The following is a 27,729-nucleotide window of genomic DNA, read 5'->3' as shown; positions in this document are numbered from 1 at the left end:
ATGACCTTTTGGGGTCCACCCACACCAGTGAGTAGTTGCCATCACCTGCTCAGTAACTTTTGGGTAGCTTGGTGCTGTGCGGCTATGGTTCAGATCTCTGACATTAGTCGCCAGCCCACAAGCATAAGGTCTCACCAGCCAAGTGAGTCTTTGCAGGGTGACATCAACAGCCCTTCTAGTCCTGAGTCTCCCCAAATATGTCCTCCTAGAGTTCTTACCTATCAGACACGCTGACTTTTCCCCTCTGGTTCATCATGCCTGAGAGCATGAACCCAGCCCCCGAGATATCAGCTTACTTTGGCTTACACAGTCTACATGGTTTGCATACCAGAGACCTGCTTGCAGTGAAAATAAACAAAAAGTTTGTTTAATAGAAAAAAACATAGATTCAAAGATGAAATAGTAAGGGAAAGCAAACATTACAACTTACACAAAAAATAAACACAAAGACGCAACCTCAGGCTTTATACTTTCATATTAGATAAAATCCCTTTTGCAATAAGAGTTACCTGTTACCTTAAAACGGTTTTGCAGCATATCCCCTAGTACGTTAATTAAATAACAAATTAGACCCAATGTTTATAGAAGGATCCAACTGAAAACCCCAGGGATCAATGAAATCCTCACTTGCAAATCTATCTAGGTATTTATATAGCTCTCATCATTGTAGTGTCTGAGCTCCCAGTTTATTCTGGTTTGTTTTTCATCTCCTTTCTCTGAAGCATCAGGGACGGCCATGGCTGGAGATGGGTCATTAGATGGGGAGGACCGGGGCTCTGAGGTGACACCAAGCATTTTCTCTCTCTAGTACTTGGCTGGTTGGTTCTTGCTCACGTGCTCAGGGTCTAACTGATTGCCATATATGGGTGGAGAAGGAATTTTCCCCATGGTCAAACTGGCAGTCACCTTGGGGGATTTTTGCCTTCCTCTGCAGTGTGTGGGTGTGGATAATTTCCCTGCCATTGCGGTTGCCATGGGCACTGGTGCACCGTGGTCCCTCCTATTCTCTGGCTGTGGCACATATAGTCTAGTCTCCTATAATACTTTGTATAATTTCAGTTTAATGTGTGGGTGCTGGGTGGTGGTAGCCAGGTCAGACTAAATGATCCAGTGGTCCCTTCTAGCCTTAAATTCTGTGACTCTAAAAGTCATCAGTGATCTCCAGCATCTTCTCCTCAGGCAAAATTATGGACAAACTAATGGTCTTGTAGCATGTTCTGAAGACTACGCTGTTGCTCATGCTTACCATTGTATTGCTAGTCTTGCAATATTTGGCATTTTTCTTGAAGCCTCTGCTCCTGGAATCATCAGATTATGTGTGGATCACCACTGTTTTTTTTTTTAAAGCAAGTTTCTGCCCCTGGCGGTTGTAAAGAAAAGACTGAAAATGTGAACCTTAGAGGCAAATAAAAAGCTGCCCAAACTTGTTTTTTTAAATAAAATCTTGTGATAGTTGTCATCAGATGTTCGGCTGCATGTGTGTTCCTTGTGTGCTGTCCCAGCTCTGTGCCGATAGCTGGCACAGCAGATCTTGAGTGAACCGCCTAGTGACCACAAAATCCGTTAAGGTGCGAAGGCACCTGGCCAGGTTTATTGTCAGCAAAGCATGGTCCTAGCTCCCCGGCTCAATGTCTACAGTTACACTAGCACATGTATGTCGGTGACAATGGACGCAGCTCAGTCAGGGGCGGACCTTTACACTGCCCTCTCGGCTGGACAAAAACACTCCCTCTGAGATACATCTTTATACACCAATACAAACAAGGTACTTCTCGCCTTCTGACATATCAGGGTGCCACCCATTGCCTGGTATCTGTAGGTTCGATCAAAACAGCTCTATTCATCATGCTGTCATCCTGACCTTATCCTTAAAATGGGTCAGCGTATTCTTCTTATTGTTGGGGAATGTGTTTATCGGGGTGATCTGGTACCACCCTTCTGCAGTATGCTTGCGTGAGTGTTTTGTGCCTAGCACCTCTTAGGAATATGTGTTTTTGGGATGACAATAGTGGAGTGTGATGTTGGATTCACTGGAGGGCCAGCATCGGGATCCCAGGAGACATCCCTGTGGACACAATGGGAGGCAATGTTTTCCCCAAGAATTGAAATTAGCAGGGGTGTTTGAATTTACAGGCGGGAGTGTCAGGGCCGATGAAGGGTCAGACGGTGAGGGTGAAGGTGGGCTGTATGGCACCATAATAAAAACTGAAAAATGTTTCATGACCATTTTATTAGATTTAACTCATGTTTTAAAATCATCACACAAATTAAAGTTGGCTACTCAAGTCTTCTATGAAGCACTACATCTATATCCTTCTTGGTTTCTTGTTATAATTTTGCACAACTCTGTTAATGAACTTCTTGAATGCAATGCGTTCATCTTTGGTGGCTTCTCATGTGTCCGGTACTTCCATTCCTTCAATTGATATGCTCATTAGTTCATTCACATGATCAGGCAGAAGGCGACTTCTTTCCAAACACAAAATTCTACTCAATGATGAAAAAGAACGCTCAACTGTAGCTGTTGTGACTGGGAGTAGCAAGAGATGAATTCCTACTTCTTTCATCCCAGGAAACATAGCATAAAGATCGGGTCGAGCCACTAGTGATAATAAAAAGGAAGTTGAAGTCAAATCTTCGTTCATACATCGTATGATATTCCACTCTGTGTTCAAATTCTCTATTCTGTCCTGAGCACATGGCAGCCCCATTGCTGGTAGTGCCTTACTCACTCCACTCAACTGTCAGTGTTTTATAGGACAGGGATCTGTAAAAGCTATGTAGAGGTTGAGTAGAATCTAGAAGTCGCTGTTGTAGATTTTTAAGAATCAAGTCTGTGTACTTTTTCAGTTGTCTTATCAAACACTTCTTGTCCTCTTCACTTAAGGATTCAATATAAATGCCTTCATTAGTCAACTTCTGGACTGAAGTCTTTGCTTCTTCCAGTACTTTTTCAATGGATAGCTCTCTGATCCAAATGTAGTTTCTATTGCTGGACAAAGATCTACTACTGTTGTAGCAGATGCCTGGATGGCATTGTTTTATGACCCAAGTGTTTTCAACAGTAGACTTACAAGAGAGAGAATGGCAATAGTCTTCTCTGAACGTAGTAGCAAAAGTAATCCACCAGCCTCATTACTTAGATCCATCCCATCTTGGTAGATACTTTCCAAGCCAGTAATAATGGCTGGAGTAATTTTAAGACAACAGTCCACGATTGCTCATGAGAAAGCCAGAGGGTTTTCCCAGGTTGGACTAATTTGAACTTCAGTCCCAGTGTATCTTCTATATATTCCAAGATATTCAGTCTTTTTGGACTCTTGTTGAAAAAATAATATAATGAAGACATTAAATTTATAGCTTTTTAAATGTCTTTTGAAGAATCTGCAGCTCGTACTAGTGCTAGTTGGAGTAGATTGCCTCTGCAGTGTGTATAGAAGAGATTAGGGTTACATTTTTATTTGAGCAAAGCTTGTACTCTACCATGTCTTCCAGAGAAGTTTGCAGCTCCATCAAATGCACAGGCAGCTATCTGTTTGGGGTCCAACTGACAAGCATTTGACTATTCTAAGATTGGGTTGTCACAGATGCAGCCGATGTGTCTTCTATAACTTGAACATCTAGAAATGCATCTACTGGCCTACTACTGACATCAAGATAATGTACACAATGACTTAATACTTGATGCCCATTTGCATCGGTGCATTCATCAGCCATGTATGCAAATTTTTTGAATGTGGTGAGAGAGTTCTTCACTTTTTCAACTGTTGAGTCTTTCAATGTTGCACCACATGCTTCTAGCCAGTCAGTTGAGTTTTTTGCAGAAAGATAGTGAGCATTTGCTGGTCTTGTTTGGAACCAGTGTTCAACTTCAGGACGAACATTGGCCTCCAGTTTGTAGTATGTGGTATCGCTTGCTTAAATAGAAAGTATGATGCCACAGCCCTGTTTGTTCGCATGAACTGAGTTGTGTGTCCAGCATTCTTAACAGTCTCATTAACACTCACTGGTGTTGTCCTTGGTCAGTGGAGACTCAGAGTTCAGAGGTGCTTTCACATGAGTTCACCTCCCAGGTGGGGGGCAAGAAGGCACCTTGCTTGTTCCTCCAGCTGCTCACTGTTCGCTCTGGCCACTGTTGTTCATTGTGCCACCGTTCACTCTGTTGCCAATGGCCCTGTACCATCACCTTCTGCTGCCACCTGCCACTATGACCTCTGAGAGTTGGTCTCTTGAGGTTTTACCCAGCTCTCTGTGATTTCACTGAGCTCTCAGTGCGGGAACCTCACTGCTAGTGCAGACTGGGTCATCTTTTCCACAGAAACACTGTCCCACAGCAGGTCTAAGTGCGTAGACCTGATTTTCAGTGATTTCAGCTGTAGTGGTCACTTAACAAAACAAAAGACTATCTGCGGAGCCTAATCAGATCTTTTTTTAAACAGTGGTGAGGGGCAGGTCAAATTTAAAAATTTTATTAAGATGATGTTAAAAAAAATAAATAGTGAACAGAGTTTGAGCATAGAAGTTTCTGGTTATCAGGGAATAACATACAGATTATCGAGGGTGCAAAGTTTGGTTAAAGATCAGGTAGCATGAGGAATACATAGTCTGCAATATCCCTGATTAGGGGGAAAAGGTTGATAGGTCAAAGGACAGACATTGAGATATGAGGGTATGAAGTTCATAGAGTGGTTGTGTTTGGGTGTGGAGTATAATGAGTGGATATGATGATGAGGATGGATTGACCCTCATTTGGTGAGATTTAATGTTTAGGGAGTTTATGGTTCCAGTTCATATGATCCAATGGCGAAGGTCACTTGGTCCCTTTCTTGTAGTGGGAGAATGATGTCACTAGTACTTGTGACTCAGGCAGACCATCAAGCAAAACACCTGTCTCCATCCTCTCTTGATGCCCTCAATCAGCACAGGCTAAGTACAGTTCTACTGCCCTTTAGTCATGCAATAAGAATACATTACCCCTCTCATTCAAGGGATTTGTAACCCAACCCCAGCCAAAATCTATTACGTGGGCAATACAGCTCTGTTTGCTGGATACCTATGTAGATTAGGTGTGAATGTAAATACAATCTGGTTCTGAAACCTTCCCCCCCCAACTCATCAGTAGCTGTCAGGGAGAGCTCATTTAGACTTTGCTTACAAATCATAATTTGAAATTATTAGGTTGGCCAACATCACCGAAATGAATGCACTGACATGGTCATAAAAAACAACAGCTGTGCAAGGAAACTAGTCTATGTTCATGCTTTTCAAATCTATTATACTTTTTCAGAGGCACGTATTTTATCATACACTTCATATGCTTTTAACGTTTGTATTAATGTTTCCATTTCAATTCAAATTTCCAAACAATCACTAAATTGGCAACTCTGCATGTAACTAGTTCACAAAACTGGGGGTGGGAGGTGTGTTGGTGAAATTCGGGGGCGGGGGAGTGTAGGGAAATCCCTGAGGGGAGGGTCCCATTGCACCTGCTGGCCCTTGTATTTTAAACAGCCCTGGCAATGTCTCTGGGAGAGGGAGGCTGACACTGCAGCAAAGACGGAATCCCTCAGTGGTTTGAGCATTAGCCTGCTAAACCCAGGGTTCTGAGTTCAATCCTTAAGGGGGCCACTTAGAGATCTGGGGCAAAATCAGTACTTGGTCCTGCTAGTGAAGGCAGGGGGCTGGACTCAATGACCTTTCAGGGTCCCTTCCAGTTCTAGGAGATAGGTATATAGCTTCTCCTAGAGGGACAAGCCTCCCCGCTCCCCGCCTGGCCGGCCCAGCCACAGCTCTGCCAGGGGAGCCGAGCGCAGCCGCGGCAGAAACTACATCTCCCAGCAACCCCCGGGGCGGGGCCGGAAGTATGCGCGCGCCGGTTGCTGGGCGCGGGTGATTTGGGGCCGGCTGCGGGCGGGTTGGGAGCTGGCCCGCCCTGGGGTGGGTACCATGGCGCTGGCCGAGCCGCGCTGGCCCGAGAACCTCTCCCTACTGAAAGTAAGTGGGAGGGAGGCTCCTGGGGCTTCAGTCCCGGTGCTGCGCTGGGGGGAGCTCACTGGAGCCGCGGATCCCAGCTGTATGGGCGTGTACCGAGCCGCCCCCCCCTTGACAACGGGGGGTACCGGCCCGGTGAGACGGGGGGAGGCCCGGGGCTGCCCAGTGAGAACTGGGGTGGGGCAGGACCTGGGGGAAGGGATGGGGGCGCGTCCATTGGTGCTTATGGAGGATGGTAAAAGACTTATGGTCCAGAGATCCTTATACGTAAGAGTGGGGTCCTTAAAATGCTTAATCAAGAGCGTGGTTCTCCAGAGCTGGCCAAGGGTCAGGGCTGGCATTTTGATTCATGGGGGCTCCCAAGAGTGACCCTGGGGATACCTGAAGTATCAGAGGATTGCAGCTGGCCTTATAGTGGAATTTACCTTCCCCACCCCTCCTAAAACTTTTAGGTAGCAGAGCAGGCCCTTTGCTTTCCACAAGACCCATGCCCCCATTTTTGCTAGGGAGGAAGCTGGATGGGGAGAGTTTGTCAGGAGGAATGTCAGAGAATATTGAATTGCTAGCAGAGCTCCCATTTGGGAAGGGGCTTCTGCAAGAACTGCCTTTCCCTTCCCCCTTTTCACCCTTGAGCTCTAGCAGAGGTGCCAAAGATTAAGTCTACACATTGGAACTGATTTTGGAAGCTGTTCTCAGTTCAGTTTGTTTATTGAATTTGTGTTCAGCAAGCTGCTACCGAATAGCTATGTGACCATTTGCATTTGTGTTGGCATTTAGTGTAACAGCTTTTGACATAAAGCAACTGTTAAACTCATCCCCAAGAGATGTGAGAGATTGTTGTTTTTCACCTATGGGGTTTAGGAAACTGGTGGACAAGAATTTCTGAGAGTGGAAGCATGTAGATATTTCTTATATCAGACGTATAGTCAGATGAAGAGCTCTTGAAGGGTGCCTTTGAATGACCTTAACTTTATTTTTCCCATTTCAGGCAGTGGATGATTTGTTGCGTTGTGGGATATGCTTTGATTACTTTGATATTGCAATGATCATACCACAGTGTTCACATAACTGTAAGTACAGGAGTATTTTTATGGGGGGTGGGGTATGTATCCTTCACTAGTGCCTGACTCTCATTCCATCCTGCCATCTCTTCTGTTAGATGTTGGGGTACGCCTACACAGCAGTGTAAGCCCACGCTTAAGCCTAACCCCCCTGGTGTCCACACATCAATTATGTTAACCTAGGGCTTGAACCTATGGTCTCAGGACCCTGCAGGGCTGGAGGGTCAAGGCCCTTGTTAAGCTGACACCTAGGGCTTGTCTATACTTACGTGCTGGTTTGGCGGCAGGCAATCAAACTTCTGGGTTCGATTTATCCCGTCTTGTCTGGCCGCAATAAATTGAACCCAGAAGTGCTCCCCGTCGACTCCGGTAATCCTGCTCGGCGCGAGGAGTATGCGGAGTCAACGGGGGAGCCTGCCTGCCGCGTCTGGACCGCGGTAAGTTCGAACTAAGGTATGTTGACTTCAGCTATGTTATTCACATAGCTGAAGTTGCGTACCTTAGTTTGAATTGGGGGGTTGGTGTAGACAAGGCCCCAGATAGTGGCATAGAGAGTACACTTATAAAGTTTGCGGCTGATGGCAAGCTTGGAAGGGGTTGCAAGTGCTTTGGAGGATAGGATTAAAATTCAAAGTGATCTGGACAAGCCGGAGAAATGGCCTGAAGAAAATAGGATGAAATTCAATAAGGACAAATGCAAAGTACTCCACTTAGGAAGGAACCATCAATTGGACACATACAAAGTGGGAAATGACTTCCTAGGAAGGAGTACTGTGGAAAGGGATCTAGGGGTCATAGTGGATCGCAAGCTAAATATGAGTCAACAGCGTAATACTGTTGCAAAAAAAGCAAATATTGTTATGGGATGTATTAGCAGGAGTGTTGTAAGCAAGACAGACAAAGTAATTCTTCCGCTCTACTCCGCGCTGATTAGGCCTCAACTGATGTATTGTGTCCAGTTCTGGGCACCAGGTTTCAGGAAAGATGTGGACAAATTGGAGAAAGTCCAGAGATGAACAAAAAAATGATAATGGTCTAGAAAAATGACCTATGGGGGAAGATTGGAAAAAAAAAATTAAGTTAGTTTAGTTTGGAGAACAGAAACTGAGGGATGATATGATAAGTTTTCAAGTACATAAGAGGTTGTTACAAGGAGGAGGGAGGTAAATTGTTGTCTTTAATCTTTGAGGATAGGACAAGAAGCAGTGATCTTAAATTGCAGCAAGGGCAGTTTAGTTGGACATTAGGAAAAACTTCCTAACTGTCGGGGTTGGTTAAGCACTGGAATAAATTGCCTTTGGAGTAGAATCAGCTTGGCCAGGATGTTGGGCGTTATCTCTCCCCTGGTTGTGCTGTTCCAGGAGCTCTGCCATTCCGCCTCCCTACAGGGCAGCCTCTTGGTCCCACTCCATCCTCTGTCCCTTGCTTTTGGGGCTCCCCTGCCCTTCCTGGGGCTGCGTGTGCAGAGATGCCTGGGCAGCATGCGCTGAGGGCGGTGAATGGGAGCCAGTCCCAAAACTTCACCACAGTTTCCTGGGGATCCCTTTTATCCCTGCCCGCAGCAGTGTGGCAGAGGCAGGGATAAGGGATTCCGGGGGGAAGGGAGGGGTGCTGGAACACGCTGCACCCAAGGCCAGGGGATGCACTTCATTGCTCCACAGCTGGCAGTAGCCAGCTGGGGTGTGTGTGTGGCCGTGCTCTGAACAGGCGTTCTATTCACTTGAATTAACCGGAGTTCTACATGTGGAGTGACTGCAGAATCGGGCCCTATGTGAGTGGATCCCTTGTGTGGTACATCAACAGATGGAGGCTAAAGTTATGCAGATTCCTGTCCTGCCAACCCCCTTTGGCCTTATAGAACTTATTGCCTAGAGCTGTATTAAATTTTCCATGCATCTCTCCACTCTGTCCCAGAGCATATAGGGACAAATGTGTTAAATGGGACCCGAAACCCTGACTCCAACGAAGCCTCACTGGCATTGAGCCCAAGGGGGTGCAAATCTATACATCAGCTTTAGCTTTGGCCTTGAAGCTTAGGGCAGTTCCACACTACGGCAGGGATCGACGCTCTGAGATGGATCCACCGGCAGTCGATTTAGCGGGTCTAGTAAAGACCCGCCAAATCAACTGCAGATCGCTCTTCAGTCGACCTGTGTATTCTACCCTGACGAGAAGAGTAAGGTAAATTGACAGGAGATTTCCTCCTGTCGACCCCCTGCGGTGTAGACCCCACGGTAACTCGACCTAAGGTGTGTCGACTCCAGCTACGTAGCTGGAGTTGCATAGCATATTTCGACTTACCGCAGTAGTGTAGACATAGCCTTAGTGTGCATGATCCTGCCTTTTGTGATTTCCCCCAGGATCTATCAGGGTTGGGGGATGGTCCTGTGGTTTTTACTGCAGGGAGCTAGCCCCTTCCTGCACCCTGTTCTCAAGGCATGCTGTAGAGAGTTGGTGCAGCGGTTTCCTCATAAAAATTCCTCTCTGGTGGTGGTTCACATGGAAAGTTATGATCTGGTCATTTATTATTTACTAGAGTGCAGAGTTTATAGGTTCTTGATGGGAATTTAAAAAAAAATGTATAGCTCTTTTAAACGGGTGCAAGGAGGGGGTGGCCCAGGTTCCCTCCCCCAGCCTTCAACCACAGCTGGGTGGTGTAACAGCGGAGTCCCTACTCTGCTGGCATAGCAGAGGGGAGGCAAGGTCAAATTTGAGTGATGTTGTGACTCCATGTGCCAGGTTGCAATGCCACTCAAATTTGGGGCAGTTCGGCAGGCAACTTGCCCACCCCTCCCCAGCAAAATTCTAGTTGTGTCCTTGCTTCTAAATCCGAACTCGCAGATGGTGCCTTGTACTAGATGGTTCAGTGGTAACCACTGTCTTTAGTGAGCAAAGACCACCGTCTTTCATCTATACATCCTAGCCGACACTTTCACAAATGCAGGTTGTAAATTGGGCAGTCATTTTTCTGAGAGGTTTGTTGGGAAACAGCCACTGTTTTTTTGAGAATGCAGGTGTCTGTTGTGGGGACTAGTGGATTTAAATGCCATTGTTTTTATTACAAAGCGTGTATTTCTATCACCTCACTGCTGAAGTGTCTTTCAGAATAATACATTAGCAAGACCTAGAGTCAGGAGTACGGCTCAAAGTTGTCTTGTAGATGGGATTATAGGTGGAGCTGGTAGTGCTGCCTTTAGTTAAGATTACCTGTCATCTCCCATTATAAGATCCTGTTTTCAGTTGATTATGATTTTGCCAAATATTAACTGTCTTGGTTGAAATTTTCCATGCTGGGTGTCTGCCTCAGGCTGAATTTGTTGGCAAGTTTCAGCAAAAAAGTGCGTTAGCTATTTCTAAGAATGAGATTAGGAAAAAATACATGTTTTAAAAAAAATTACATTGGTTTTTTTGAGAAGCTATGTATTAAATGCTTTGGCTCAACGGCTTGAAATTTGACAAGGGTGTTGCCCTGGTGGTGCTTTTTGCTGGTTGTGCCAAAAAATGTACATGTTGGGCCAATTCAGATACCTCTGAAAATCTGTTTGCACCTAGTCTGTAGAGTCTTGGTGGAGTTTGGTAGCTAAATTCTTGGAAGATTACATCTGTACTGAGCATGTTCTACCCTAGGGTTGCAGGGGCCAAACAGGACTTTCCGTGCAATTGCTGTTCCTGGGCGCTATGGGTTGCTCTGGCACCGGGCACCAGGGAGACTTCAGTGGTGTCAATGCTGCTGGTATTGATATGCTAGCACAGGGATCGGCAACCAATGGCACGTGGCCCAACAGGGAAATCCGCTGGTGGGCCGGGACGGTTTGTTTACCTGCAGCATCTGCAGGTTCGGCTGATCACAGCTCCCACTGGCCATGGTTCGCCGTTCCAGGCCAATGGGGGCTGCGGGAAGTGGTGGCCAGCACATCCCTTGTCCCACGCCACTTCCCGCAGCCCTGGATCGGCCAAATATGCGGACGCTGCAGGTAAACAAACTGTCCTGGCCCCCTAGCGGATTTCCTTGATGGGCCTTGTGCCAAAGGTTGCCGATCCCTGTGCTGGCATATGCACAATGGGGCTGAGTTAAGTTTGTGCAGGCATCCTTAATTCTGGCATTTCCCAACTTTTGAGTGCTTGGTTTTGTAAGGTTAATGTTCTTTTCACATTGTGTTAGGGCTTCTCTATACTTATGACTAAATTGGCACCGCTGCGATCGATTTAGCGGTGTCGATTTAGCGGGTCTGGTGAAGACGAGCTAAGTCAATGGCAGAGCGCTCTCCTGATGACATCTGTACTCCATCTCCCCGAGAGGCGGGAAGTAAGTCGGCAGGAGAGCATCTCCCGTCAAAATAGTGCGGAGTAGATACTGCTCTAAGTTGACCTAAGTTACGTCGACTTCAGTTACTTAACTTGTGTAACTGAGGTAGCATAACTTAGGTTGACTTACAGCTTTAGTGTAGACTAGCCCTTAGGAAGGTATATTGCAGAAGCACTTTGACGTAGGTGTGCTTGTGACTATTGCAGACAGAGAGGTGCAGGAAATTTAATTGGAACAATAAGAAAGTACATGCTAAAATTATCTTTAATGATTGTTATTGGTTGATGTGTTCTTCCAGCTGTTATTAGACAGCTGCATGCCCAAAGCAATCTGTGAATAACTTGGGCTGCAGAGTGTGATGCTTCTGACAGATTTTTCCTTAAAAATAGAGTTGTTTCAAGAAGAAATGCAATTACAATATTATTGGAAAGTTTAATCAACTCTACTTAGGTGTAATGAAAGCTATGTCCATGAGTTAAAACTAGGACAGAACATTTACTTGACAGTAGACTAGTAGGGAATAAAAACCTATCAGCAGAGAACTTAATCAGATCTATTAATTTACATAACAGTAACACAGAGCACTCATATGCTTATGGAGCTTTACATTCTCAAAGCACTTAAAAACACTCCTGTGAGGGAGGTCTTATCTCCATTTTACTGAATGGAGAAATTGAGGCAGAGAAGCGAAGTGCCTTGCCCATATCCACGCACTGAGTCATTGTCAGAGCTGGGATTGGAACTCAGGAATTCCTAGGCCCTTCTTACTCTTTTAATCCAAAGAAACCCTTCTGGAAGGCTCAATTCTGCAAGATGTTAAGCATCCTCAACTCCCACTGAAGTAAACTTTCAACTTTGGTTGAGGGTGCTCAGCACATTGCAAGATCAAGCCATTACCCCTTTAATCATTTCTTAGCAGGAAGATAAAAATAATGGCTAATTGAAGGTTCTCGGAAGTTAATGGAAGTTAGTGAATTGACTTCAGTGAGCTTTGGACAAGGCCCTAAAAGACAGGAGCATGCAACTTGTGTTAAATGTTCCCCATGATTTTACTCCATATACTGGATGGGATTTGAATTTTGTGGTTCTGGGAAGTGTAGTTATTTCAAACTTGAAGGTTAGCTCAGTAAACTATGATATTTTAGCAATAGTAGTTGATGTTGCTTTGGGATATATTTGCTAAATATATTTTTTTTTAAATGGACACATAGACTGAGATCAAATGCTGAAATATGTTGGTAAAGGTTCTAGTAAAATAGAATAGTATTCTTTATTGAATGTTTCTGTTTTTACGTATGACTGTAATTACTTTAGTTCACATTTTGCTAGATTTAATATATATATGTATATAGTTACTCAGCAATGTGTTTTAAAACAAAACAAAACAAGGAGTCCTTGTGGTACCTTAGAGACTAACACACTTTTTTGGGTATAAGCTTTCGTGGGCTAGAACCCACTTCATCAGATGCATGAAGTGAAAAATTCAGGAGTCGGTATAAATACATGAAAGGATGGGGTTGCTTTACCAAGTGTGAGGTCAGTCTAACAAGATAAATCAATTAACACCAGGATACCAAGGGTAACTTTTGAAGTGGTAAGAGAGTGGCCCATTACAGACAGTTGACAAGAAGGTGTGAGTAACAGTAGGGAGAAATTAGTATTGGGGAAATTAGGTTTAGGTTTTGTAATGACCCAACCACTCCCAGTCTTTATTCAGGCCTAATCTGATGGTATCCAGTTTGCAAATTAATTCTAGTTCTGCAGCTTCACATTGGAATCTGTTTTTGAAGTTTTTTTGTTGAAGAATTGCCACGTTTAGGTCTGTTATTGAGTGACCAGAGAGACTGAAGAGTTCGTTTTTCAATGTTCTGATTCCTGATGTCAGATTTGTGTCCACCTATGCTTTTGCATAGAGACTGTCTGGTTTGGCCAATGTACATGGCAGAGGGGTATTTATGCCTGCTCCTGTATTTTTCACTTCATGCATCTGATGAAGTGGGTNATGTTACGATTCCTGATGTCAGATTTGTGTCCACCTATGCTTTTGCATAGAGACTGTCTGGTTTGGCCAATGTACATGGCAGAGGGGTATTTATGCCTGCTCCTGTATTTTTCACTTCATGCATCTGATGAAGTGGGTAACAGCCCACAAAAGCTTATGCCCAAATAAATTTGTTAGCCTCTAAGGTGCCTCAGGGACTCCTTGTGTTTTTTGCTGCTACAGACTAACACGGCTACCACTCTGAAAACTGTCAACAATGTGTGTTCATCTTAGCTTAGTACGCTCTCATTGTATGTATGGTATGTAATTCGTTTTTTTCAGATTGTTCCCTTTGTATACGCAAATTTCTGTCTTACAAAACTCAATGTCCAACATGTTGTGTGGTAAGTGTTTTTGTTTTGTTTTTCTTATATATTGTTTTGGGCAAATCTTTAGTATTAAGACTTTTTTTCCTCTTTGGGTCTAATCAGATATGTCATTGTAAGATATATAGAACTACTTCTTATATTGTTCACCTCTGCTGGTATTTTCAAATGAGAGCCTCAAGTTGAGCACCTAAAATCCATATCTAGGCAGCTAAGTGTCATGATTTTTTTCAGAGGTCCTGAATATTCATTGAAGTCATTGCAATCTTTGGCACCTAAATAAGTGGTCTGATACAGATTTAGGCACTTACTTGTAGGCACCTGAGTTTGAAAATGTTGCATTTATTCCCCAAAGGGACAATGAATTTTCATCAATCTTTGATCATTCCATGGTTCACATCACTGGTCTTTTAAAGAGACTCTGTCAGGTTGAATTTGATCCAGTATTTAGGATTAGTAAAAAATAAACTCTTACAGAACCTATAGCCAATAGAAATGGCTTTTGATTGATCCCCCTTCCCCCCCCCGCATATTTTAAATTGAGGAGTACACATTATTTTGGGGTGGCTGGTGATGGAATGTTTAGATTGAGTATACTCAGAAGTGACTTTTGTGATTCCCCTCCCCCCCCCATGATAGCATTTTCTAACATTCTATTTCTAATTAATTAAGTCTTGTCGATGCTGCTGGGACACTTTGCATAGTGGAGATTAAGTGTATTCCTATGTGTCTATTGTGTAGAATAAGTACTTTAATATATTTGCTACTCATATTGTAAAATGAGTTCCATACAACTCATCAGATGTGTAGTGCAGCCACTTCTGGGGTGGAGGATGGCAGTATACTAAGGAGCAGAGGCATGTAGATGTTGGCCATGGATACTGGGGTAAATCCCTTCTCTTCTGAAAAACACTGAGGACCAGCAATACCCGTGCAGCACAGGCAGGACTTTCTTATTAAGATCTTATCTGAAAGACTTTCACTTAGTAAAGTACATGGAAGACCATTTGTCTTAGACTTTAAGATAGGATTTGCCTTTAAGCCAGTTGGGTTTTACTGGATGTTTTAAAATGGTAGCCTACTTAAACACAACAAACAATGTTTCAAAAGTACTGGCAAAATATAGGTAATTTTCATTACCTATTCCTAAAGCATGAGTCTGTTCAAGGCAAGAATTCAGAAAGGTCTATTTGTAATATATTGTCAGTTTTTTGACGTTTTAAAAAAGTGCAGACTCTTCAGTATATATTTCTGAACTGCACATTTTATATCCATCTGTCTACCTTCTTAAAAATCCCATTGATTGATATGAGTAAGGGAAAAGGAAGCTCTGGAATGGTAACACAGGAGAAAAATTAGGAGAGAGGAAGGTTCTTTTAAAAGAATATGTATGCAGAAGACTACCCCATAATCTGTATCTTTTATTCCATCATTATTCAGACTGACATTTTGCTTTGTTTACTCCTTCTTGCTTAATGTTCGCATCTCATCCTTAGGAACCTACTTTTGTCTTCCAAAATGACTGGAGCTTGGGTACAATAAAGCATTGTTGGAGACTAGTGTTAATGGGGTTGGTCTTAGAACAAAGTATTGTTTTTATCTATACTTCTGGGTATTACCTAACATTTTCGAGACTCACTTATTTCAGGGTCTTAGATGGTTTTCAGTAGAAGATATTTGTACTTCATTTTTATGCAACTTTTTTGACTTAACAATGTTGAGGGGTGGTGGTTGTATGGGTGGTGTCCGAAACACACGTCTGAGAAGTAAATTATGTTTGCTTGAACATCGTCTGTTTACTTCTGTTCTTTTGTAGGCAGTCACGGAACCTGACCTGAAAAATAACCGGATATTAGATGAGCTGGTAAAAAACTTTAATTCTGCAAGGTACAACAGAATTTTTCAAATATTACATATGCTTCCATGGTTAGAAATATAGACATCACTTGACTCCTTTAGCTAAGCCTGCATGCCATAGTGTGTGTGTGTGTTTTGAGTTAGAAACCCAGGCCCATGTGTCATAATGCAACCAAAGAGAATAAACTATTGAAAATTTTCACATTCGTATCTCATATAGTAGATGAATCGATTAATGGGTGTATGTGGGGAGATTAATGTTTAATTTGTAATCTAAATGCCACAAGGATTGACAAATTTTAGGAAAAAAGGGCCTGATTGTAAGGTGCATTTTGCATACTTAGTTATAGATGAAGTCAATGGAATCTTGTCTAGGCAGAAGATGTCTCTAATGGTTTATAATTACAGGTTTTTATAAGGAACCCATCATTATGATAACTGTGCAGATAATCTGGTCTTAAAAAAAAAAAAAAAGGGGGTGGGGGAGATGGGGTGTTTAGGTCTTCCATTTTTACAAATTACGTAGTTTCATTCTGTTCAACCAAATAGACCACCATTCTGACTTGAGGCAGATGACCATTTTGAGAACTTGTTCACAGTTTACGAAGAAATACTGGGAAAAATACTCCTGGGCTGTGTAATAATCTTTGTGAAAGATACTAGGTGCTGGAATGTGTTCCAGTTTACATTGTGTGCACCAACACAAATACAAATAAAGATACATTTACTTCTACTTTTTCGTACTTGGATTCTTTGCCCTTGCCTGATCCAATATCTCCTGAAGTCTATGAGAGCCTTTGCATGGATTTCAGTAGGCTTTGGACCTGGTCCTTCATATTTTGTAGTGGTGCCCTCTATACAAGTATGTAAGATAGTTGGTAGCAGTATTACAGCTGCTTTATGGTGCTTCAATTAATTAATTTTATACTCAAGTTTACTCTGACCTACGGTTACCAGATAGCAACTTTGAAAAACCAGAACGGGGATGGGGGGATAATAGGCGCCTATATAAGAAAAAGTTCCAAAAAACAGGACTGTCCCTTTGAAAACGGGACATCTGGTCACCCTACTCTGACCTGTGACCTCCATCCTAGTTAGGTTTGCTTGAAGCCAATAGCAGTACTGTAATTACTGGAAGTCAAAACTGATAATTGTATCTGCCACATATTGCACTGGACAATAACAAATTGAGTGTTGGGTATGCCTGGAATTGTAGTTAAATAGTAAGATCTGCAAACAGACATACTCTGTAGCATATACTATACTAGAAAAGCTCCTCTGTTTATGTAAATGAATGGTCTTTAGCTGAAAATGATTGTAAGAGTCATAACTGCAGTAGAAATGCTAAAATAGATGTGTGCTAGAGTGACAGTATAAAGTTTGTTACTGTGATTCTAAAATGATAATTATCTATAAAATTGTAAACATGACAAGCCTATGAAAAGCTGAGAGTGAAGTTCATTTTCCTATGGGATGCTGTACTAGTCTTTAACTACTAACGTAAGTTCAGTGGAATAAACAGAATACTATTTCAGACTCTTTTGGAACCATTATAAATGAGATTTATAATGCAATTGAACCTCAGACTTTTCCTAACAGCTAGTAATTTGCTAAATGAAAGAGGAGAAGACCAAAGCCATAAATAACCATGCAACACTGAGATTCCTCACAACCAGCCATTAACAAAGAAAATGTAATAGAGAACCTGGCAGTGAGGCAGAGCAGGTTCTGGAAAATTTCCTGTAACTCACTAGTCCTGCTGCTGTTGCCAGCCAAGGTACTCTGCCACCTTGGAAGGCCTGTAAGCTCCTATTGCTATTGATTTCCCATAAGACCCTTCAGAGTCATAGATTGATGTTAGGAGCCAGTGTACAGGGACAAGGTGAAAAGCAGTGTCAGAATGCACAAGGTACTTCCTCTGTGAAAGAGATGTTGCCAAATCCATTTTAGGATTATAGTGACTGTTTTATTAAAAGGTGCTGATGAAAGTTGGACAGCTTTTGCCAGTTGTGAGAATGAACTGTGTTTCCATTGATTTGCTTGTCTTCCAGTTCCTAAATGTAATTTCTTTAGTGGGTGATTCAGGCTCATTTGCCTGAATGGTTCCACTGAACTTCTGACCTCCCTGTATAGTGTAAACTGTTCTTTTAAATACATTACTAACTCGTATATATATGAGGCCTTAAGCCTCTGGTTACTTTTTTTAACCTCAACAAAACAGGTTAACTTTATTAATAGGCCAATATACATAGACCCATTTCCTTTTAAGATAAGGGCAATTGCACTGGGGAAAGGGATTGAATACTGAGATTAAGACAGGGCAGTACTCTGATGGGTTTTCTCTGTAATAGTAATGCTTTTCTTAAATGCAAGGAGTTAATTTTGGACATGGAGACTTACATCATTGCTGTGTTTCTTAAAGAAATGAGGAAACACAGGTGAACCACAGAATGGAGAGAAGGTTGCAGTGATACTCATTCAAAAGGGCTTGTATTTCAGTCTAGAAAATCCTAAAACCTGGAACCAGCTTAGAAAAGTCCCTTTCAGAGGTGAAAGGCAACTGTAAAAAAAATTATTCTGAAGAAGACTTGAGTGATGTTGCAGATATTCTGTGGAAGCAGATGTGTTTTTGAACAGAAACAGAGGCCTTCTGAAGCAGAGATGATATAATGGAAACCATGAGAGAGCTATTTGTTAGATGCCTGAGACAATAATGGGAGGAAAGAAAGGTCTACCATGCCAAGAGAAGAAGGAGATGGACTGGGAAGACCCACATTGCCACATCCTATGGCAGCAGCTGCTTTACATACTTACGGGGCTTAATGAAGTTCCAGCTTGCATTAGGGATACCTCTGAAGGGCACATAAAAACCTCACTGAATTTAAATTTTATTTCTTTCACTCATTCTTGTCAGAGAATTTGTGATCCAGAGACGAATTGGAAAGTCTACTCCTAGAGTTTATTCTGACACGGTGAGGGTGGGAAAAGAGAAAATACACTTTTGCGACAGTATAGTATTACAAATACCTATAATTTAAATAAAAGTATTTGAATAGTACTTTTTAGCCATGGATTAAAAAAACAACACTACTTTTATAACTTGTCTGGGTGAATTTTTAAAAAAATTTTTAAAACAGAAAAAGGGAGTTAATTTCAATCCGGCTGCAGATTTTTGATTTAAAAAGGCTCATAGAAAAGTACTAGTTTTGTGTGAGAAATTTAAAAAAAAAAAAAAAAAAAAAAAAATTCCCCAAATTTCCCATGAAAATGTCTCTTTTATGACACACTGAAAAACAAAATTTTTCACCGAAATCATAACTTATTTTTGGTTTCAAGGTTTTCATGGGAAACAAAATAGAAAATTTCAACAATAATGAACATTTTCAGCAAAATCATCTTTTTGGTTGAAAAAATGTTTTGATAAAAATATTTCTACCAGGTCCAAGGATTATTCACTCAGAAGAGAATTCTCACATGAACTTAAGGGGCCAAATAAATGTAAAGTTGTCCAAGGAGCCTAAAATCTGAATTTTTCTAGTTAGTTAATAGATTTACAGGAATATTATGCCTTCACTTGGATATTATCTTCCTTATTTCCTGCTTTGCTCTTGGTTCACCTTAGGGATTTATTTTGTAGCCCGGAATAGTGGGAACAGCAAAAGAAGCACAAGTTGGTGTAGAATTTACCACAGAGTCTATGCATTTGTCTGTGTGAGATTTCTTGCTCTAACAAAAGGGTAATGGAGAGACTGATAAAAGGAGTAAGATAGCAAGTGATTGTTTTTGTTCTTTGCTCCTTTTTTTAATTATGCTTCATTATGGGAAGCAAACGTGGCTATGGGCCATTGTTTTTTTTTTTAAAGCTGACCCCTGCTTGAAAGTCAATGAGGAGTTTGGCTTCATAAATGATGACAGAATATATTGTTCATTTTGTGTGTCTGTCTCCTGAGAAAGGTCCAGGGATGCAATTAGATTTAATTGAATTTTTTAAAAAAGATTTAAAATTGCACAATTCCAATATTTGAGCTTGCACTTTCTCTCTAGTGACAAATGGATTTTTTTTTTTATTAGGATTTAATTTTTCAGGGAACAAGCAGTGCTGACTTGGATCCATTATATTGAATCTTAAACCTTAATTTCTTTTGACTGCTTTGATGAATCAATATAAATCTTATAGTTCACAGTGGTTTAATAGTCTTCCCCCTTGTGACTTGAAATTTCTCAACATAGAGCTGGATCAGTAGACCAAAACAGTAGTGTCCTCTACTAACCTGGGAAGCATGTAAAACAGCCTTGAAAAAACCATTTCACAGAGGGGAAAGGTGTACTTGTAGTGCATCAATACTGAATATTGTTCCTTACTGACCTTTGTGGTTACTGTGAATTCCCAAAATCACTTTCTAATATCAATATTTTTCTTTGATGACTGTCAGGTTGCAGGAAGTGTCTTGAGGCATAGAATAGGAATATGCATCATAAAATATTTTAATTGGAAAGGTGACCTCAAATGCATTAAATTAGTGGAAGTACTGAATTTTGAGCCAAAGTTATATTTGGAAGATTATGTAAGGGCTTGTCTATATCATGTATTAGTCTACGCCAGAGAGAGTCTAGTGTGAAATAGGACTATATCCGTGTGCACTAAAGAACTTTTAATGTGTGCCAGCAGGGTCTACATGGGCCAATTAGTGTCATGCTAGTGCACACTAGAATTTACACCCCTCCAGTGCAGATTAATGCACTGTGTAGACAAGCCCTCAGTAATACCTTTGTTTGCAAGTCTCTGCAGTAGAATTGCATCAGATTCATTAAAGGGATAAGTTTATTTGTTTTCCATTTTTCCAATTTTAATGAATAATTAGTGCTTTGTCCTTCTGTGCACACACAATAGAAAGAAGCTAACTATAGTTTACTATTCCTAAGCTCTTTTCTGAGATGTCTTTTGAGACTCTTATAATTTCCCAATTCACCTTTTTAAGCTGAAGTTTTTCAGCCTTATATTTTTTAGAAAGTATGTGCAGAATTATTCAGCTGTTTACTGAGGACAAGAAGGGTGAGGGTGGGGAAATAGGCCAGGCCCATTTTGTACTCACTTGTGTGGTGCTAAGACTTCCTGGGATATAACCCATGATGTGTAGCGCCTCAGGAAGCTGAACTGCTCTATGGACTCTTCCTAGTGAATTATGGGAGAAGTTGTCTGTCTTTTCTTGGTACACAGAGTAGAAGGGGGTATTGTGGAAAGGTATTGGAGGACTAGAAGCACTGAATTGGTTGCGTTTATACTACAGAGAGGCCATATTAGCAGCTGACAAGTTGTGCTAGGCTATGCCCCTATGTGGGCCAGCCAATTCAGACAAAAAGCACCACAGTCATGAGTTAAGGGGTTTTGAGTGTGGATGGGACTGAATTAAGGGTAACACTGGACTTATAACTCAAGTTAACTTGGCAATGAAGACGAGCCCTTACAGTGCTTAGGATAGACAGTGGCTAAAAGGAGAGTAGCCTCCTTTCATGGAAATATAATGGCTAGAAAGCACAGGAACAACTGGTCTCTGATACACTGCAATAACTACTGGTAGTTGATTTTTGGACACTCAGTGAGTGTTTGGAAGGCAATAGGGAAACAAAGGATGAGGGTGTTTCCCCAGTCACCTCCATGTGTGGGTAGATTGCTGAAGGAGCCTAAGTGCTATGATCAGGCCATAGAAAAGCCTAGTTGGAGAGAGCTTTGTGTGAAATGATGATGATGGGCTGTAATGGCTTGGTGAAAGACGCAGTGTTCTTACTGTGTAGAAATGTGATTGTTTCTCTCGCCCCCATGTGGTTTAGTGTGTGGAAAGGATGGTTATTCATCCTTGATGTGTGGAAACGGATGTGCATATAGCTTTAAGGGGATGGGAACTGATTGGCTCTGTCCTGATGTATAAAGAGCAGTGTCATTAAGCTGTGCACATGTTTAGTGCTAGCTGTGGACAGGGCAGTTCATCAGAGAGGAAACAAAATGGGTTCCTTAGAGGCCTTCTGAATAAAGTATGAGAAGCATATGGCAAAGCAATTGTGGTTCCTCAGGGCAGTGGTGTTCTTAAGCCAGAAATCTGTTCTGTTAGTGGGGAGTCTTGCTTAATTTTAATGTGGTGGTGTTGTGTATGATACTTGCCAAAAAAAGCTCTCTCAGCTGATGCGTGCAAGAACAGAAACCACCTGGTTTGCTTCAAGACTACCAGTCTCTCCTGTATGTTACTCTCAGGCATGCAAGAGAATGAATGCATCACTGGGATACACAGTTTACATTTACATATTTTTGAGACTGGGCTTACAGTTCTGTAAGTAATCTCTTAATCAGTTGTAAGTGATCTTGAAATCACATGCAGGAGCTAGGAGACTGCTTGTGAGGTGACTGCAGTTGTAAAAACGAAAGTATCTGCAGTAGTCATTCGTTTATGGCCTGACATGGCAGTTCCTCTGCAGCCAAAGGTGACCCCAGAGGGAATATTGCTGCATGTGGACTGTGCTCATCCAGCTCTTACACCCCCATTTTATAATACACAGGGCCGGTTTCTGTCCTGCAGTGGCTTGTGCAAGACACCCTTTCCTACTCCTCCCCCCCCCCCGTAAAAGAAAACCACTCTCAAGTGCCTGACTTTCAAATGTGCCAAGCACCTGCAGCTTATATTAATTTCAGTTTGAGCCCAGGTGCTCAGCATTTTTAGGGCTTAAATAAATAAATATTGTGTGTGCCACAAAATTCAAATATTTCTCTTAAACAGGCCTTTAGGAAAGAAAAATGCTAATGTTGCAAGCACGTTTTGGAAAATGCTGAATAAAAGCTTCTGCTCCAAGGTCAGAGTGTGCATGGGCATGGAAAGGAATAATCATAATAATTCTAAAAAGTCTTAGGCCCTGATCCTGCAAATTCTTCTGTTTGTGCTTAACTTCAAGCCCATGTGTGTTTGCAGGATGGGGGACCTAATAAGGATGATGTGGGCCTCTGAATGTTTGCGAACTGCCCACTGTGTGCAGTGACTCCTGCCCCACTAGGTGGATATACCCTGTTTCCCCGAAAATAAGACAGTGTCTTATATTAATTTTTGCTCCCAAAGATGCGCTAGGTCTTATTTTCAGGGGATGTCTTATTTTTCAATGAAGAAGAATACGGTACACATTTTTTTGCCTTATTATCGGGGAGGTCTTATTATCGGGGGGATGCCTTATATTACAACGAGAGGCAAAACTGTAAGTAGGCCTTATTTTCGGAGGATGTCTTATTTTCGGGGAAACAGGGTAGAGGGCTCTGAATTGGTATAGTTCCACAGCACAGGTGTATGAGAAGGATTCTGAGGGCTTGTCTTCATTACCACACTACATCAGTGCTGCTGCAGTGCATCTGGTGAAGACACGCTACATCAATGGGAGAGTGCTCTCCTGTCAACATAATTACTCCATTTCGACGACAGGCGGAAGCTATGTTGTCAGGAGAGTGTCTCTGGAGGACACTTTAAGTCGATGTAACTTATGTTGCACGGGGGATGGTTTTTCACACCCCTGAGAGGCGTAAGTTGCATTGACTTAAGCAGTAGCGTAGATAAGCCATAAGAAGCTGCTTTGGGTGGGGAGTCTTTTTGGGGACTGCATCCCATAGCACTGTGTTCCACATGATCTCCCTGTAACTGCCTGGAGGAGAGGGAGTTTTGGGGGAAGGGGCAGGCTACATGCCAATTCACTGGACTTTTTGGGGACAAGGGAGTGCCCCCCTTTGGGGGCAATTGCAGCCCTGAGGCTACTTTTGTGGCTGAAGAACAGCCTTTCCCCAGCCTTCTTGGATTTCACCAGCTCACAGCCTGGTTATTTGGACCATGCTCTAGGGACAAAATTTACCACTCTTTGAATGAGGCATGAAAATGAATTGTGGATCTCGGAGGGTAAAATGGACTGCTGTTGATGCTGCCCTTATGTGTTAACAGTGCTGAGCTGCATCATTGGCAGTAAGAACAGTGGTTTCCAAACTACTCAGAAATAAAAACTTGGGGTGATGTGGTTAAAAAAAGCTCATCTGCCTTAGAGCTTGTCTTTACTACAACCATCAGCTGAAGTGAATACGGTCAAGTTATTTCACTTGAGCTCTTCTAGCTCGAGAGAGAGCAGCCAACTGAGAAACAACACTCGAGTCACACAGAGTGATTCGAGAAGTAGTTGGTGGGTTATCATTCAACCTGCTGCATCCCTAGTCCATTATTCGTGAGAGCATACGCTGCTCTGGAGCTTCAGCCCATGCCTCCTGATAGGCCAGTTAGCTTGAACTTCAGGTACCACTTCACTTGAGCGATAGATCTTTGTGTGTGGACAGGAATTGAGTTGGGGCAAAACTTGAGTTATACGTTGCACTAGGAAGGCAGTGAAGACAAGCCCTTATTCTATAATAGCAGTCATTTGGGTGAAGGTGGTCAGTCAATTTGTGTATCACATAAACAGAAAATGTATTTGGTCTGAACTGAAAATGATCATTGTTCTTTATGTATGTGGTAAAGAGAGAACTCCCTCCACCACCCCGATGGTGATGGCTGTGTTTTCTAGTCAAGAATACTTGTTATCCAGGAGAGGAAATAACCCCCCCCCCTTCCCCATATAGATAATTGCCATTTGAAAGCGCTGTAATTTTTTATATAGATGTACACTTTCAGGAGAATTTGTATGTGTGGGTTATAAATACCATGCCATACATTTATATCTGTCCCATGTAATTGTTCTCTAGGAGGCTTAACCCATTTTCCTCTCCTGAATTCTTATTTGGAAGCAGTGAGTTCTCACCCACTTCTCTTTATTTGCTATCTCATTGTTGCGGGGCAAGTATACTCCATCACGCTAGGGGTGGGGCAAAGGCGTGGTAGCGCAGTGGTTAAGTCAGTATGGCTGCCTTCAGCCTCAGGGCTGCGTGGTTCAATGGCTGGTGTCAGCAGGACTCTCCTGGTCTGCGGGGAAGTGTGGCCCAAGGGGCAGAGTCAGTAGGAGGGGGTTTGCTGGGCTGCCCCCCAAAGTGGGTGGCTGGGGTAGGGGGACCCAGGCCCTCCCTACTTCACTGGGTCCCAGCCCAGGGCCCTGGTAGTGGTGAATGGTTTCACCCCTAAATCACGGATTCTGCCCACAACACGCCGACTACTGCAGGGACACTGGCTAGTTTCTCCCTGGGCTACCTCCTACCATGACTCCTGTAGTTGAAGTCGGGGTGTCTTTGGAGTCTCCTTGGGTGGCGACTGCAATCTCCCTGGGGCGTCTGCAGGTACCTGGGCACCTACAAGGGTCTCAGAATCTCCTGCTCCCACGGTCTGGGATGCTGGCTGCTCCTTGGCTGGAGACAGCAAGGTGCATCCTTCCTCCTCAGCAGTCAGCCCAGACTGAGATAGGCTGTTCCCTTTTATACTGTAGCAGCAGTTGGAGCATGCCCAGCAGGGTCGAGGGGACATGGCTTCCGCTGCTCAGAGTGCTGCCTTAACCCCTTCCGCTCCAATGTGGGGCAAGTAAACCCTGTCGCACTCATAAACACTTGTGCAAGGGAAATGTGCTTATGATCAGTGGGATCCAGGATCTCCTGATATAAGAAGGAACTTGTGGTGTACTTTTGCTATATGATTTCGTTTGGTTTTGCTTTTATTTACGTTGTGCATCTTAGAGAGTGCTCTGTACAAGTTTCCCCAGGTATTGTGTGACATTTATTAAAGCTATGCCTACTGCCACTGGGCACCTAGACAGGGCAAGCTCTTTACATGGAACCATAGGTATATACACCAATTTACAGACAAAAGAGAAATTCACTGCCCTAAAGAATTTATAATCTACATTAGACATAACACAGGAAGATGACAATAAACAAAGAGTAGGAAGGATGGAGATGTAAGGGTTAAAACAGTGAAAGGTTGTGAGATGTTGATTTTTTACAGATCTTGTTGGCTCCTCTTTATACCTTTAAAACTAGAGACCATACACATTCTCAAACTAAGGTTTCCCAGTTATGAGGCTGTAACCTTTCAGATAGGATAATATGCTGCTGTGTTAAAATTATAAAACACATCATAGATAATTTAGCTGAGGGTAAAAGTCGTTCTTAATTTATAGTTATATACACTTTGCATTATGTTTGCAATTTCAAATATGCAATCTTACTGCGTCAAACCAGTACTTACCACTTGAATCAGTTTCTAGGTGAAATTTACGAATCTGGGTGTGACAGAAAGTGAGCATTACCATTAGTAATATGAAAACAACGAGGAGTCTGGTGGCACCTTAAAGACTAACGGATTTATTTGGGCATAAGCTTTCTTCAGTTGCATCTGAAGAAGTGGGATTTTTTACCTACAAAAGCTTATGCCCAAATAAATCTGTTAGTCTTTAAGGTGCTACCGGACTCCTTGTTGTTTTTGTGGATACAGACTAACATGGCTACCCCTCTGATACTTGGCATTAGTTATATGGTAGCCTTGTATCTGGCCTTTCTGCCTTCTGGGTTTGGAGCAGGGGTGGGCAGACTACGGGCTGCAGGCTGGATCCAGCCCATCAGGGCTTTGGATCTGGCCTGCAGGATTGCCACCCCCATGGTGCTGTGGGCCCCGCACCGCTCTCGGAAGCGGCCAGCATCACATCCCTGGGGAAAAGGGGTGTGTGTGGGCAGAGGGCTCCACATGCTGCCCTTGCTTGCAGGCACTGCCCCCCGCAGCTCCCATTGGCCAGGAATGGGGAACCGCGGCCAATGAGAGCTTTGGGGGAGGTACTCACAGATGAGGGCAGCACACAGAGCCCTCTGTCCTCCCCTCCCCCAGGGGCTGCAGAGATATGCCGGCCACTTCCGGGAGTGGCGCGGTGTCAGGACAGGCAGGGAGCCTGCCTTAGCCCCGCTGTGTGCCGCTACCACCCCGGAGCTGCTCAAGGTAAGCGGTGCTGGGCCGGAGCCCGCACCCCAAACTCCTCCTGCACCCTAACCCCCTGTCCTGAGCCCCCTGCCGCACCCCGCAACCCCCTGCACCCCAATCCCCTGCCGTGAACCCCCTGCCGCACCCCTCCTGCACCTCAACCCCCTGCCCTGAGCCCCCTCATACATCCTGCAGCTCTCCTCTGCCCCAACCACTTTCCCTAAACCCCTTCCTGCATACCGCACCCCCTGCCACACCCCGCACTCCCTCCTGCATCCCAACCCTCTGCCCCAGCCCTACATTCATGACCTTGCATGCAATTTCCCCACCCACATGTGGCCTCAGGCCAAAAAGGTTGCCCACTCCTGGTTTGGAGGGACAAATGAAACTGCAGTATAATCCTAGTTGTCAAAACCACTTGGAGCAACTATTGTCAGAACCACTAGGGATAATTTGAAGTTGGAATAACTGGGATTCAATAGATGGGAAGAGAAGGTGGTGACAGTTAATAATAAAGAAAGCTTCAAGTAGTGTTGGTTCAGGTAAATGGGGCTATATTGTATTTACAACCAAACATACCAGTGACTTTTCATTAGATTTTGGCATTGTGTTGGGGATGTTGTTTGGTTCGTCACACACAAAATATAGCCACTAGATGTCACCACACAGCTAAATGTAGCTGTAATATGTTGTCAAAAAACATTTGACTCAGAAAATCCCATTGTGTGACTTTTGTCTCCTTTCTGGAATTTAGTAACGGTATTTTGATTCTCCCACAAAATAAGTGTAGACTGACCTGATCCATTTGTGTTTTGGTACACAAGTTAAAATATAGTAGTCATAGCATGGACGTCTGAATTGTGAAGGTGTAAAGTTCTTTCTATTGTGTGTAGTCTAAAGTTTGGTTATCGATGTCTTTAAAAAGTCTGTTTTAAGTCTTCATTATCTAACTCAACATGAGAGAGAACTCTGAGAATATACTTGATTGTTGTTCACAGTTCAGTTTGGGTAATTGATGTAATTTTTGAAGGATATATATATATATATATCCATCCTTCAAAAATTATATATATATATTCTTTAGATTACATTATATTTATTATATATTATATATATTTATATTTTTATCCAATACTATTTGGGGAGTGGTATTAGTATTTCAGTAGAGGAAATGAGTTTATACAAGCTTCTTTTTCTGTCTTCCTTAAGAAAATATGTGGTTCTCCTAGACAGGTTTTATAGTTAATAT

General features: G+C 42.9%; 1 protein-coding gene across 6 annotated transcripts in view; it reads left to right on the top strand.

Moving 5' to 3' along the window:
- Positions 1-5,894: 5,894 nt before the first annotated feature.
- The window catches only part of RAD18 (RAD18 E3 ubiquitin protein ligase), a 115,883-nt gene continuing 94,048 nt past the window's right edge, over positions 5,895-27,729 (top strand). For 2 of the 6 annotated variants that reach the window (XM_034776481.1, XM_034776484.1), the window contains exons 1-4: positions 6,049-6,126; positions 6,980-7,061; positions 13,682-13,743; positions 15,542-15,612. In XM_034776481.1, coding sequence (XP_034632372.1) covers positions 6,076-6,126; positions 6,980-7,061; positions 13,682-13,743; positions 15,542-15,612 — 266 coding nt within the window. In that variant the 5' untranslated portion in view covers positions 6,049-6,075. Of the gene's footprint in view, positions 5,995-6,047; positions 6,127-6,979; positions 7,062-13,681; positions 13,744-15,541; positions 15,613-27,729 lie in introns of those variants that run through there. The other 4 variants (XM_034776480.1, XM_034776482.1, XM_034776483.1 and 1 more) reach the window with 4 other exon arrangements.

The sequence above is a fragment of the Trachemys scripta genome, chromosome 7, assembly GCF_013100865.1.
Source record: "Trachemys scripta elegans isolate TJP31775 chromosome 7, CAS_Tse_1.0, whole genome shotgun sequence".
NCBI classification, from domain to species: Eukaryota; Metazoa; Chordata; order Testudines; family Emydidae; genus Trachemys; species Trachemys scripta.
Note: the sequence above shows the minus strand (reverse complement) of the source record. Positions and strands in the feature narration are given on the sequence as shown.